The 14,314-nt window shown below is 44.9% G+C and overlaps 1 protein-coding gene across 1 annotated transcript in view; it reads left to right on the forward strand.

Moving 5' to 3' along the window:
• slc6a19b (solute carrier family 6 member 19b) overlaps positions 1 to 14,314 on the forward strand; it is a 43,238-nt gene that overhangs the window by 26,042 nt on the left and 2,882 nt on the right. The window contains exons 2-9 of the mRNA XM_037537250.1: positions 5,731 to 5,871; positions 6,271 to 6,408; positions 8,971 to 9,152; positions 11,230 to 11,340; positions 11,618 to 11,730; positions 12,641 to 12,769; positions 13,064 to 13,220; positions 14,130 to 14,314. The exon at positions 14,130 to 14,314 is cut by the window's right edge and continues 20 nt beyond it. Of these exons, the coding sequence (XP_037393147.1) occupies positions 5,731 to 5,871; positions 6,271 to 6,408; positions 8,971 to 9,152; positions 11,230 to 11,340; positions 11,618 to 11,730; positions 12,641 to 12,769; positions 13,064 to 13,220; positions 14,130 to 14,314 (1,156 nt within the window). The remainder of the gene's footprint in view (positions 1 to 5,730; positions 5,872 to 6,270; positions 6,409 to 8,970; positions 9,153 to 11,229; positions 11,341 to 11,617; positions 11,731 to 12,640; positions 12,770 to 13,063; positions 13,221 to 14,129) is intronic.

Genomic DNA, 14,314 nt, shown 5'->3' on the forward strand with positions numbered 1-14,314 from the left:
CCGCATAACGCCTTTATTTACCCACGCTGCATAACGCCTTTATTTACCCACGCTGCATAACGCCTTTATTCACCCACGCTGCATAACGCCTTTATTTACCCACGCTGCATAACGCCTTTATTCACCCACGCTGCATAACGCCTTTATTTACCCACGCTGCATAACGCCTTTATTTACCCACGCCGCATAACGCCTTTATTTACCCACGCCGCATAACGCCTTTATTTACCCACGCTGCATAACGCCTTTATTTACCCACGCTGCATAACGCCTTTATTCACCCACGCCGCATAACGCCTTTATTCACCCACGCTGCATAACGCCTTTATTCACCCACGCTGCATAACGCCTTTATTTACCCACGCTGCATAACGCCTTTATTTACCCACGCTGCATAACGCCTTTATTTACCCACGCCGCATAACGCCTTTATTTACCCACGCTGCATAACGCCTTTATTTACCCACGCTGCATAACGCCTTTATTCACCCACGCTGCATAACGCCTTTATTCACCCACGCTGCATAACGCCTTTATTCACCCACGCTGCATAACGCCTTTATTTACCCACGCTGCATAACGCCTTTATTTACCCACGCTGCATAACGCCTTTATTCACCCACGCTGCATAACGCCTTTATTTACCCACGCCGCATAACGCCTTTATTTACCCACGCCGCATAACGCCTTTATTTACCCACGCTGCATAACGCCTTTATTCACCCACGCTGCATAACGCCTTTATTTACCCACGCTGCATAACGCCTTTATTTACCCACGCTGCATAACGCCTTTATTTACCCACGCCGCATAACGCCTTTATTCACCCACGCTGCATAACGCCTTTATTTACCCACGCTGCATAACGCCTTTATTCACCCACGCTGCATAACGCCTTTATTTACCCACGCTGCATAACGCCTTTATTCACCCACGCCGCATAACGCCTTTATTCACCCACGCCGCATAACGCCTTTATTCACCCACGCTGCATAACGCCTTTATTCACCCACGCTGCATAACGCCTTTATTTACCCACGCTGCATAACGCCTTTATTTACCCACGCTGCATAACGCCTTTATTCACCCACGCTGCATAACGCCTTTATTCACCCACGCTGCATAACGCCTTTATTCACCCACGCCGCATAACGCCTTTATTCACCCACGCTGCATAACGCCTTTATTCACCCACGCTGCATAACGCCTTTATTTACCCACGCTGCATAACGCCTTTATTTACCCACGCCGCATAACGCCTTTATTTACCCACGCTGCATAACGCCTTTATTCACCCACGCTGCATAACGCCTTTATTTACCCACGCTGCATAACGCCTTTATTTACCCACGCTGCATAACGCCTTTATTCACCCACGCTGCATAACGCCTTTATTCACCCACGCCGCATAACGCCTTTATTTACCCACGCTGCATAACGCCTTTATTTACCCACGCTGCATAACGCCTTTATTTACCCATGCTGCATAACGCCTTTATTTACCCACGCTGCATAACGCCTTTATTTACCCACGCTGCATAACGCCTTTATTTACCCACGCCGCATAACGCCTTTATTCACCCACGCTGCATAACGCCTTTATTCACCCACGCTGCATAACGCCTTTATTTACCCACGCTGCATAACGCCTTTATTCACCCACGCTGCATAACGCCTTTATTCACCCACGCTGCATAACGCCTTTATTCACCCACGCTGCATAACGCCTTTATTTACCCACGCCGCATAACGCCTTTATTCACCCACGCTGCATAACGCCTTTATTTACCCACGCTGCATAACGCCTTTATTCACCCACGCTGCATAACGCCTTTATTCACCCACGCTGCATAACGCCTTTATTTACCCACGCTGCATAACGCCTTTATTCACCCACGCTGCATAACGCCTTTATTTACCCACGCCGCATAACGCCTTTATTCACCCACGCTGCATAATGCCTTTATTTACCCACGCTGCATAACGCCTTTATTCACCCACGCTGCATAACGCCTTTATTTACCCACGCTGCATAACGCCTTTATTCACCCACGCTGCATAACGCCTTTATTCACCCACGCTGCATAACGCCTTTATTTACCCACGCTGCATAACGCCTTTATTCACCCACGCTGCATAACGCCTTTATTTACCCACGCTGCATAACGCCTTTATTCACCCACGCTGCATAACGCCTTTATTTACCCACGCTGCATAACGCCTTTATTTACCCACGCTGCATAACGCCTTTATTTACCCACGCTGCATAACGCCTTTATTCACCCACGCCGCATAACGCCTTTATTTACCCACGCTGCATAACGCCTTTCTTGCTCAAGGACACCTCAGGCGTGGACTGTCGGCTCTGGGGATCGACCCGGCGACCTTCCGGTCACAGGGCCGGTTCCCTGACCTCCAGCCCACGACTGCCCCCGCTGTTTATAGAGTTTGTAAGCAACACCAACCAGTGAAGAGTAAATCATGGTACTCAGTCTGTAGCTCGGCTGATTTGCTGGTATATTTATTCTACCTATGACTAACAAACACGTTAGAAAACACAGGGGTAAAATTTCATGACTTTATGCTGGGAAATGCTGGACAGTGTATGTTATGATGAATTGCAGTGTTTTGTTTTTGTCCTCCTCACTTTTTTGTGACAGTCAGTGCTTCTAACAAAGTCATTCTGAGCTTATATGGAATGCTGATGATGGAAAACAGTGGAAAATCTGGAATAATGAGTTTTCTTTGGGGACTATTTTGCCGCACAGCGCCCTGCATGTCTCCCTCCACCATGAATGGAGTTGAAGTTCTCTAAACTCTCATAAAACAGCGTCTCAGTCATCAGGCAGTGAATTCAGAACCAGTTCATGTAGGAACTTTCTGTAGGAGCTTTTAGAGAGACGTCTGGTTCCTATCACCACCACTGTGAGGAGCTTTTAGAGGGACGTCTGGTTCCCATCACCACCACTGTGAGGAGCTTTTAGAGGGACGTCTGGTTCCCATCAGCTCCACAGTTGATGACCAATGATTTACACAACTCAGTACACATGTGTGTACAGTGTGATAGAGATTTCTGCGTATGTCAGCCAAGTCGAGTCAAGTTTTAGAAATGCTGACTCCACACTCTTATCACCTTCCCAGTGGTCACTCAGTGCACCACCCTGACCACAGCACGTTCAGTCTCTTCTAGGGCTGTGGTTTTATCAACGTTATTGGCTGCACTTTTATTAAGGTGTGTTTACACAGGTGATAAGAGGATAAAGTGAGTGCATTGAGATGTTCATAGATTACAGAGTGCAGGACGTATCACACTCACACTCGCGTGGGAAACTACTGCCTTTTACTCACAGTGACATTTGGTACCTCACTCCTGGGAACTTTCCAGCAGTTTGTAAAGCACTAGAACTTACCTGGACACTCCTTTTATGCCCCAGCATGATTACATCACCAGTTTAAGATGTGATTTTTCCTTTTTTCCCACTATGTGAAAATCTCAAATCGCCTTACCTTATTTGGAAACTATTGCAGACATCAGTTTCAGAATAAGTGTTTACGAAGAACAGTGAAGCTGATAAGAACACATTGAGTATCCGGACTTTGTACTGTTTTCAATGTAACACAGGTCAAAGTGGGTTTTCAAATCATCGCTTTCTGTTTTTTATTTGAAATTTACACACTGTAGCAGATTTTTGGACCTGAAGGTTGGAAAAGTAAGACTGCCTTTCCAAAAAAACAGCTCCAGCAGAACTTCTGGGGTTCTCAACTCAAAGGAACCTCAAACTCCTGGGGTTCAGAGGTTCCCCTATAGAACTGCAGTAGAACTGCTTTAACGCTACTGAGCTTCGTTTATTTGTAGGCAAGAACATTTAACTTTAGTTAAGCTTCAATACGCTTAACATTACCACAGACTGCAGTAACTGCCTTTGTTAAATATCATGTTTACACAACTGACCTTTAAAGCCTTTATATTAATATATTCACCCATCAAGCAGGACGTCCTGACCACCTCCTTGTTTCTACGCTCACTGTCCACTGTATCCGCTCCACTGACCGTATAGCTGCACTCTGTAGTTCTACAGTTACAGACTGTAGTCCATCTGTTTCTCTGATACTCTGTTACCCTGTTCTTCAGTGGTCAGGACCCCCATGGACCCTCACAGAGCAGGTACTGTTTGGGTGGTGGGTCATTCTCAGCACTGCAGTAACACTGACGTGGTGGTGGTGTGTTGGTGTGTGTTGTGCTGGTCTGAGTGGATCAGACAGCAGTGCTGCTGGAGTTTTTAACACCTCAGTGTCGCTGCTGGACTGAGAACCAAAAATATCCAGCCAGCAGTGTCCTGTGGGCAGCATCCTGTGGGCAGCATCCTGTGGGCAGTGTCCTGTGGGCAGCATCCTGTGGGCAGCATCCTGTGGGCAGCATCCTGTGGGCAGTGTCCTGTGGGCAGCGTGCGTGGGCAGCGTCCGGTGGGCAGCGTCCTGTGACCACTGATGAAGGACTAGAGGATGACCAACACAAACTGTGCAGCAGCAGATGAGCTGTCGTCTCTGACTTTACATCTACAAGGTGGACCGACAAGGTAGGAGTGTCTAATAGAGTGGACAGTGAGTGGACACAGTGTTTAAAAACCAGCACACTTCTATGTCTGATCCACTTGCACCAGCACAGCACACACTAACCCACCACCACATCAGTGTTACTACCGTGCTGAGAATGACCCACCACCCAAATATTACCTGCTCTGTGAGGGTCCATGGGGGTCCTGACCACTGAAGAACAGATGGACTACAGTCTGCTTGTGTATATTAATAGGTATTATTAAAATTGCATGCCGTATATGTTTATGTCAATTATAAAAGTGTTTCTTTTTATTATTTTATGTCTTCTGAGACACTTCCTTTCCATCTTCAGTGTTCATGTCTCTCCCAGTTGGTTTCCTCTAAGGATCCATAAACCGTATCTTATCTTATCTCGTCTCAAGTTATCTGGTCTTATCTGGCAGACAGTTTAAGATGTTCACGTGTTGAAAGGGTTTGATGACCCTTAGACGCCCTGTTCACGTTTTAAAATGCTCTTTAAATGTTCTGCAGAAAGCTTCTTAGCGCACCACGGCAGTAAACTGTCCCGGTCAAGCCAACTTACTGCTCCTTATTATCTTATTGCCTATTTTTTATGTTGTCCTCACAGGTTCCAGCTGTCAACTTAGAACTGTTTGGCGCTGCTGGGTGGCAGCACCTACATGGAAGTAGTGCGCTTGTGCTTTTGGGACCGATCACACGTACAGTTGTACAGCATGTTCCTTATCCCAGTAGGAAATGATTTGTGGAATGTCACAAAACTCGCTCACACTGCCCCTCATAGAGAATCATATACGTATTAGCAACCACCTGGGTTACCTTAGCAACAGCCTTGTAACACCTTAGTAATCACCTGGGATACCATAGCAATGACCTAGCAACATCCTAGGAACCAACTGGGATACCATAGCAACAGCCTAGCATCACCTTAGCAACCACCTGGAATACTATAGCAACAGCCCAGCAACATCTTAGCAAAGCTTGTTGAAGGAGAAAGTTTGTTCTACCTCCTGTTTTGCTTCTGAAGCTGATCTTTTATCTCAGACGTCCTGGTTCCCTGCAAACGTTCAGTACTATAGAACACTATAATGCTTCATACGCGCATGTAGAGGTGTTTTTGGGTTCTGGGCTTTATCAGATGGTTCTGTTCCTCAGGAGCATTTATGATCCCGTTCCTGATCCTGCTGGTGCTGGAGGGAATCCCTCTGCTTCACCTGGAGTTCGCGATCGGCCAGCGGCTGAGGAAAGGCAGCATGGACGTGTGGAGGACCATTAACCCCTACATGATGGGAGTAGGTGAGGGAACGTCCAGATCACTCTGAAACGGAGATGTCGCTTCATTCAGTCACACACAGCCAATAATAGTAATAGTAACCACCTGGAATACCATAGTGACAGCCTAATAAGACCTTAGCAACCACCAGGGATACCATAGCAACAGCCTAGCAATGTTCCTACCCAGACACAGAAATGTGAATAGACTGAAGTTCAGTATCTGCCCTTTCTGCAGAAATTTCTCCTCTAAAATTAGAAATAACTCAACAGAGGCGTTTAACCCCGGATACGCGAGGGCTGTTAATCACCGCTCACAGCGGCATGTTCATAATGCTCAATGATAAATATTCTCTGTCAGTGGTTATGAGCCACATTAGCATCGCTGTCTGAACCACTGATGGTCCAAACTTCTCCCCACAGGCCTCGCGTCCATGTGTGTGTCCCTGCTGGTCAGTCTCTACTACAACACCATCATCGCCTGGGTCCTGTGGTACTTCTTCAACTCCTTCCAGGAGCCTCTGCCCTGGAGTCAGTGCCCCGTCAACGCCAACAGATCAGGTACCACGAAACAGGTTTGGGCAGTGTAGTTTTTTGGTATCTCCACCATCTCCTCTGCTCAGAAATTACCCTTCAGCTGTCCTCCAGATCAGATGTTCTGTGGTGGTCAATATGAAGGAACACAGCTGAAGATGGACAGAGTGGCCTAAACCCAGTCCCACGTCATGCATCACTACTGCCATGGAACAATGATCCAAGGAGAAATCCTAAGTCCTAAAGTCCTAAAACGTCTGTGAAGCTTCTCAGTCCATCCAGCATCAACCAGCAGTTTGAGGAGCTCTATTCTTCTCTTTTTAGATCATTTTCATCTAAAATAAAATGCTAAAGCTCCAAAATGACCAGCCCAGGAGCTGAACCAACACAGCAGGATCAAAATAAACCCCTAAAAAACTGAAATCAGGAGCTAAAAACCAGAAATGACCCAAATAAGAACCAAAGGAACTCATGGAGACATGGATAGTCATAATAACCGCAATTAAATGGTATGTAATGCTATATAGTATGAAATTCAATATGTTTGGTCATTTTATGTCACTTTAATGTCTAATTTGGCCACCTTACGTGCTTAACACACTTAACACACTCAACATACTTAACACAATTAACACAATTAACACACTTAACACACTCAACACACTTAACACAATTAACACACTTAACACACTTAACACACTCAACACACTTAACACAATTAACACACTTAACACACTTAACATACTCAACACACTCAACACACTTAAAACAATTAACACACTTAACACGCTTAACACACTTAACACACTTAACATACTTAACACGCTTAACACACTTAACACACATAACACACTCAACACACTTAACACGCTTAACACACTTAACATACTTAACACGCTTAACACACTTAACATACTTAACACACTTAACATACTTAACATACTTAACACACTTAACACACTTAACATACTTAACACGCTTAACACACATAACACACTCAACATACTTAACACGCTTAACACACTTAACACACTTAACACACTTAACACACTCAACACACTTAACACAATTAACACAATTAACACACTTAACACGCTTAACATACTCAACACACTCAACACACTTAAAACAATTAACACACTTAACACGCTTAACACACTTAACACACTTAACATACTTAACATACTTAACACACTTAACACACTTAACATACTTAACACGCTTAACACTTAACACACTCAACATACTGAACACGCTTAACACACTTAACACACTTAACACACTTAATACACTTAACACACTTAACACACTCAACACACTCAACACACTTAACACACTCAACGTACTTAACGCACTTAACACACTTAACATACTTAACACGCTTAACACACTTAACATACTTAACACACTTAACATACTTAACACACTTAACACACTTAACACACTCAACACACTTAACACACTTAACACACGTAACATACTTAACACACTTAACACACTTAACACACTTAACACACTCAACATACTTAACACGCTTAACACACTTAACACACTTAACACGCTTAACATACTCAACACACTCAACACACTTAAAACAATTAACACACTTAACACGCTTAACACACTTAACATACTTAACACACTTAACACGCTTAACACACTTAACACACTTAACACACTTAACATACTTAACACGCTTAACACACATAACACACTCAACATACTTAACACGCTTAACACACTTAACATGCTTAACACACTCAACACACTCAACACACTTAACACACTCAACACACTCAACACACTTAACACACTTAACACACTCAACACACTCAACACACTTAACACACTTAACACACTTAACATCCTTAACACACTTAACATCCTTAACACACTTAACATACGTAACACACTTAACATGCTCAACACACTTAACACACTTAACACACTCAACACACTCAACACTCAACATACTTAACACACTTAACACACTTAACACACTCAACACACTTAACATACTTAACACACTTAACACACTTAACATCCTTAACACACTTAACATACGTAACACACTTAACATACTTCATGAATCATGAATGTAAAACCCCCCGGGGGGCAAGCCAGGGGCAACAGTGGCAAGGAGAACCTCTCTCAGAGCTGAGGAACAAACCTTGGGTGGAACCAGGCTCACCAGGGGGGACCCATCCTCCTCTGGTCAGACTACCTACAGAGTTATTATACTAATAATATTAATAGCAGTAGTATTAGTAGTAGGAATAGCTGGGAGTCCATGAGAACATCAGCATAGGGTGGGCAGCTGGTCCAGGGCAGGTGGTGGTAGCTGGGCGTGGGCAGCTGGTCTGAAGTGGGTAGCAGGAGGGCACGACAGTCAGTCGTCCTTCAGTGTCCGGCTGGACAGGTGGGCGGTCGTATACTCGGAGAAAAAGGCAGGGAGAGGGAATTAGTTTTGTTCTTTTTGGGGGTGTAAAACAGAAAACGTGAACACTCCCAGACTGTTCTAGACTCACTCTTCAGGCATGAATCCATTCAGTCTTGCTAAAGCTAATTTAAGCCTTGCTCTGTCGTCAGGTTTTGAGCAGGAGTGTGAGAGAAGCTCTCCAGTGGATTATTTCTGGTACAGGAAGACCCTCAACATCACCACAGACATCGACCAAACTGGAGGCCTGCAGTGGTGGATGGTGCTGTGTCTGATTTCAGCCTGGGCTGTGCTCTATGTCTGCTGTATCCGTGGAATAGAGACCACCGGAAAGGTATGTTCAGTCTAGATGCCTGCTTGTCCAATTTCCTCCACCTTTAAGGGGATTAGTAGGAGGTGATCTGCATTTTCCTGCTGTAACAGTCTCTACTCTTCTGGGAAGACTTTCCACTAGTCATTGGGGCAGTTCTTCTGGAATTTGATTCCATTCAGCCACAAGAACATTAGTGAGGTCAGCAGGGATGCTGGCCATTTAGGTATGGAGCACCAGCTCATCCCAACCAGGTTAACTGGAGCTCTAGCACTCCAAACTCATCCCAAAGAGGTTCAGTGGAGCTCCATCACTCCAAACTCATCCCAAAGAGGTTCACTGGAGCTCCATCACTCCAAACTCATCCCAAAGAGATTCACTGGTGCTCCATCACTCCAAACTCATCCCAAAGAGGTTCAGTGTATGTCAGCCCCTCTTCATAGGCTCATAACTCCGGAGACTCATAATGAGATGGAATGGAACAGGCGGCTCTACAGATTCAGGAAAAGTTTGAACTGGATTTCTGAGCTGGATCATCATAAAGGTACAGACTCAGATATAGGGGTTTGGCATGTGGGTGAGTTTGCAGAGTACAGAGGGTTAAACAAGCTTAATCCACCATAGAGGAGTGGCGTCTGGACTCTTCTGGACATTTAGTACCTTATCCTGGAAAATGGATTGTATTTATGCTTCCAGTTAAAGACGAACAGTCGCTAGCTATAAATAATGATGACTGTTTTCCAAAGAGCACTGATAAAGTCTTAGTCTAGTGTTCTAGTGTTCTAGGCACTAGTCCAGCACAGGACACCCAGTTTTATTACCTCTGTGACTCGTTTCACGTTTCAGGACCATCATGCTTAAAATCTTACGAAATAAAAAATAGAATTTGACAGACGTCTTTACATTTAAACACATTCTACAAGCATGCTGAGTATCTCAGAACACTTCTGTACTGTGTGCTGTAAAAAAGCTACTGATTTGGACTTTTAAAGTTTATAGCCCCGCATAAACAATCAAACAGGCGGTTTCAGCCGTACTGCTGTAATAAAGCTGAAGTTATGGCTGAGGAACGAGGCCTTGGATTCACAGCTCAATCAGTTGTTTGAGACGCATTGGCTGCTGAGTGTTTTATACACTCTATATATGATTTATATTACTGCTGATATGAAAAACATGATGAACTACATGATTTGAAAAAGGCTGTTGTTCTTTACGTTGTATGCAAATTTAATCATGAACGGACCAAAAGAAACGGCCCAAAATTACTTGGAAAAATTTCTGGTTCCATTGACTTCCATTAAAAGTAAAGTAGGTTTTTTCCTTCTCCTGTAAAGTCACTATTTAGGAGATATGAGGTTTATTATTATATTATATATAATAATAACGATATATAAACAATATACGAATGAAATGTCCTTTTGATATAGCACCTTTCGCTAGGTCGCTTTAAAATAGCATTAGCTTATAGCATTAGCATTAGTCCTAGCGTCAATAAAAATATAACGTTTATTGTTTTGTATTTCATTAAAAGGGATGCGATGTGCATCGTGTATATGCAACAATATATTTGATGTGTTTCTATGATTCTATAATGGTGTAAACTCATTTTTAAACATATCAGGTGGCCACATTTACATTGACACGTATTTTATGTTATGACTATGGACACTGTGTGTAAACTAGTCTCTGCGCCTGGGCCCCCATACAAAGCTTTGTTTTTAAGGTTTAATGACCATTAATGACCATTTTATCCAATATTTTTGACTCTAGCGCCGCACCACGAAGGTCTCTTGGGGTCTTGTTTATGATGCCATAGGCTGCCCATTCTTTTTCAAAAGCATGTCAGAATAAAAGTCCTCTGTTGAACGTGGTGCTGCACGACATGCGAGGAAATCAGAATTTGTGGGCAAAAGTTTTACTGCGGGTTCACAATTAATCACGTAGTTTAGAATTAAAAATGACGTTTATTAGTTTACTGTGCATGTGGGCCTGTGGTTGGACGGTCACACCACCTGACTGAGGTGATAAATGTCTGAATGAGTGATGGTGGAGTTGTAGCTGTGGTTTAGTGAGGTGTCTGTCGGATCTTTCTCTCCTCCAGGCCGTGTATGTGACGTCTACCCTGCCTTACGTGGTTCTCACCATCTTCCTCATCAGAGGCCTCACCCTGAAAGGCTCCGTCAGTGGGCTCGTATTTCTCTTCACGCCAGATGTGAGTGTTAATTCACACTAAATCAGCAGCTTTTAATCCGGAGGTGTGAAATAGCCGGGTCCCCTCGCTGGGCTCTGCGTGCTACAGCACCCGGTTAACGCAGCTGTGCTTTCATACTTTCAGTTTAACTGCTTCACTTTGCTCAATCACTGATAACATCACTGCGGTGCTGGTCCGGACCATTCCACACACCTCAGGCCCGCCCAGGAGAGAACGTCACTCTCCTGAGTAGCGTTAGGGTGAATTTGTGAGTGTGTTTATGTCTGCGTGTGTGCAGCTGAACGAGCTGGCGAACCCGGCCACCTGGCTGGACGCAGGAGCTCAGGTGTTTTATTCCTTCTCTCTGGCGTTTGGTGGCCTCATCTCCTTCTCCAGCTACAACTCCATCCAGTAAGTCCAAAGCACCCACACGCATTCTGAACTCAGTCTTGATTGGATAAAAGTGTAAAAATGCACCAAAACCAAAGGCAACGATTTAATTGGATTGATTAAGTAATTGATTATAATCAATTATAATGAAATTCAATAAAGTATGAGCTCAGAATTGGACAGATTAAATGGACTTTGCAGGTTTTTCAAACATAAAAAGGCTTTGTGTTGTTTCATATTAACAGTTTTTACCAGTCGCATTTAAATCATTTGAAAATAAAGTCCAATTGATTAGAGTTCAATCCAATCGTGGTCACACGTGACATTTCCTGATGCGCTGAAACATTTCATGATCAAACCATTCGAGGTTTATCATTTTGACAGCTGCTGAAGGTCGTTGTGGCGCTTCAGCAAGTGTGTACGTCGTTTCATCTATTAAGGCTACACTATGTATGATTTGGGGATTTGGAGCCCTCTCTGGTGGAAATATGTAACTGCACACAATGTCATCTACTGCTGTTATCACATCTTCCTCACTGTGATGTCGATGCTGAGATCATCTGAGGCCGAAACATCGAGCCGGACCTTCTTTTAGAGTCTGAGTGTGACGTTAATGCGTGAAGACGTACAACGTGGTGTGAAAAACTCGACGCCCCTGACTGTAAATGATGATTTCAGGCTTTGCAGGCGACTCACAGCAGCAGCAGCTCACCCTGTTTTAGCCTGTTTGCATTCTCCTCACTCAGTAACGACACATCTTTCAGTTTTAACGACAAACATCACAGAGCAGCTTCTAAGAGTGGCATGTCGGGGCGGTCACTGCTAAACTGAGCTTCATTAATGTGGAAATGCTGTGCACACTGTTTTCCGTGTGTCTGAGCTGGATCATCAGTGTCCTGTACTTCAGCCTCTTTGTCTGTCTGTCTTTCAGTAATAACTGTGAGCAGGACGCTGTGATCATTTCCATCATCAACGCCTTCACGTCAGTCTTCGCCGCCACCGTCATCTACACCATCATCGGCTTCAGAGCCACGCAGAGATTTGACGACTGTCTGGGGGGGTATGTACCCCCGTCTCACCCTCTTAACGTTTTCAGTTCCTCCCTTAATGCAGTCGGTCAGCCAGGAAGGGTTCGGTGTCTGAAGCTGCTTCTTTAGCTTCCTGAAGAACCATTTCACCGTGCGAAGAGTTCCTTTCAGGGTCCATGGGTTCTTATAGCGCTGTCGAAGACTCCAAACACGTCCCGGCTGACCGACTGCACCTGCAGGCAGAGGGACAGCTCACGCTACCAGCAGCCGAGTGAAAATAAAAACAACTGAACATTCGACACATCTGTCCTGCGTCTGCCCCACAGGAACATCCTGACCCTGCTGAACACCTTTGACCTGCCGGAGGGAAACATCACTGAGAGTAACTACGATTTGGCTCTGGAGAGCCTCAACGCCACTAACCCGGACATCGTCAACCGCCTGAACCTACAGACATGCGACCTGAACACCTTCCTCACTGAGGTACAGTCCTGCTCAGGGTCACCTGCTAATAGACCTCCATAGCATTACACGTCCACTCACTGGCCACTTTATTAGAAACACCCACCTTCTGCTTCCACTCACTGGCCACTTTATTAGAAACACCCACCTTGTGCTTCCACTCACTGGCCACATTATTAGAAACACCCACCTTGTGCTTCCACTCACTGGCCACTTTATTAGAAACACCCACCTTGTGCTTCCACTCACTGGCCACTTTATTAGAAACACCCACCTTGTGCTTCCACTCACTGGCCACTTTATTAGAAACACCCACCTTGTGCTTCCACTCACTGGCCACTTTATTAGAAACACCTACCTTGTGCTTCCACTCACTGGCCACTTTATTAGAAACACCTACCTTGTGCTTCCACTCACTGGCCACTTTATTAGAAACACCCACCTTGTGCTTCCACTCACTGGCCACATTATTAGAAACACCTACCTTGTGCTTCCACTCACTGGCCACTTTATTAGAAACACCCACCTTGTGCTTCCACTCACTGGCCACTTTATTAGAAACACCTACCTTGTGCTTCCACTCACTGGCCACTTTATTAGAAACACCTACCTTGTGCTTCCACTCACTGGCCACTTTATTAGAAACACCCACCTTCTGCTTCCACTCACTGGCCACATTATTAGAAACACCCACCTTCTGCTTCCACTCACTGGCCACTTTATTAGAAACCTTGTACTTCTACATAAGAGCAGCTCTGTGGTCAGAAAGTGAGCATTGACTTGAGGACGGAAAACAAACTACATCAACAGCCTCTAACTGTACACCAGCAAGACGGAGCTGAAAGGAGGGGTCATTGGCCAGGCAGTGGGGATCCAGCTGCTCTCTGAACCTGAATAAATACCTGAAGTTTCCACCGTGCTTCTCTACAGGGTGTGGAGGGAACAGGCCTGGCCTTCATCGTCTTCACTGAGGCCATCACTAAGATGCCGCTGGCTCCGCTGTGGTCCGTGCTTTTCTTTGTCATGCTCTTCTGCCTCGGCTTGTCCTCCATGTTTGGAAACATTGAAGGAGTGCTGACTCCCCTGCAGGACCTAAAGATCTTCCCCAAGAGCTG

The sequence above is a fragment of the Pygocentrus nattereri genome, chromosome 3 (genome assembly GCF_015220715.1).
Source record: "Pygocentrus nattereri isolate fPygNat1 chromosome 3, fPygNat1.pri, whole genome shotgun sequence".
Taxonomy (NCBI): Eukaryota; Metazoa; Chordata; class Actinopteri; order Characiformes; family Serrasalmidae; genus Pygocentrus; species Pygocentrus nattereri.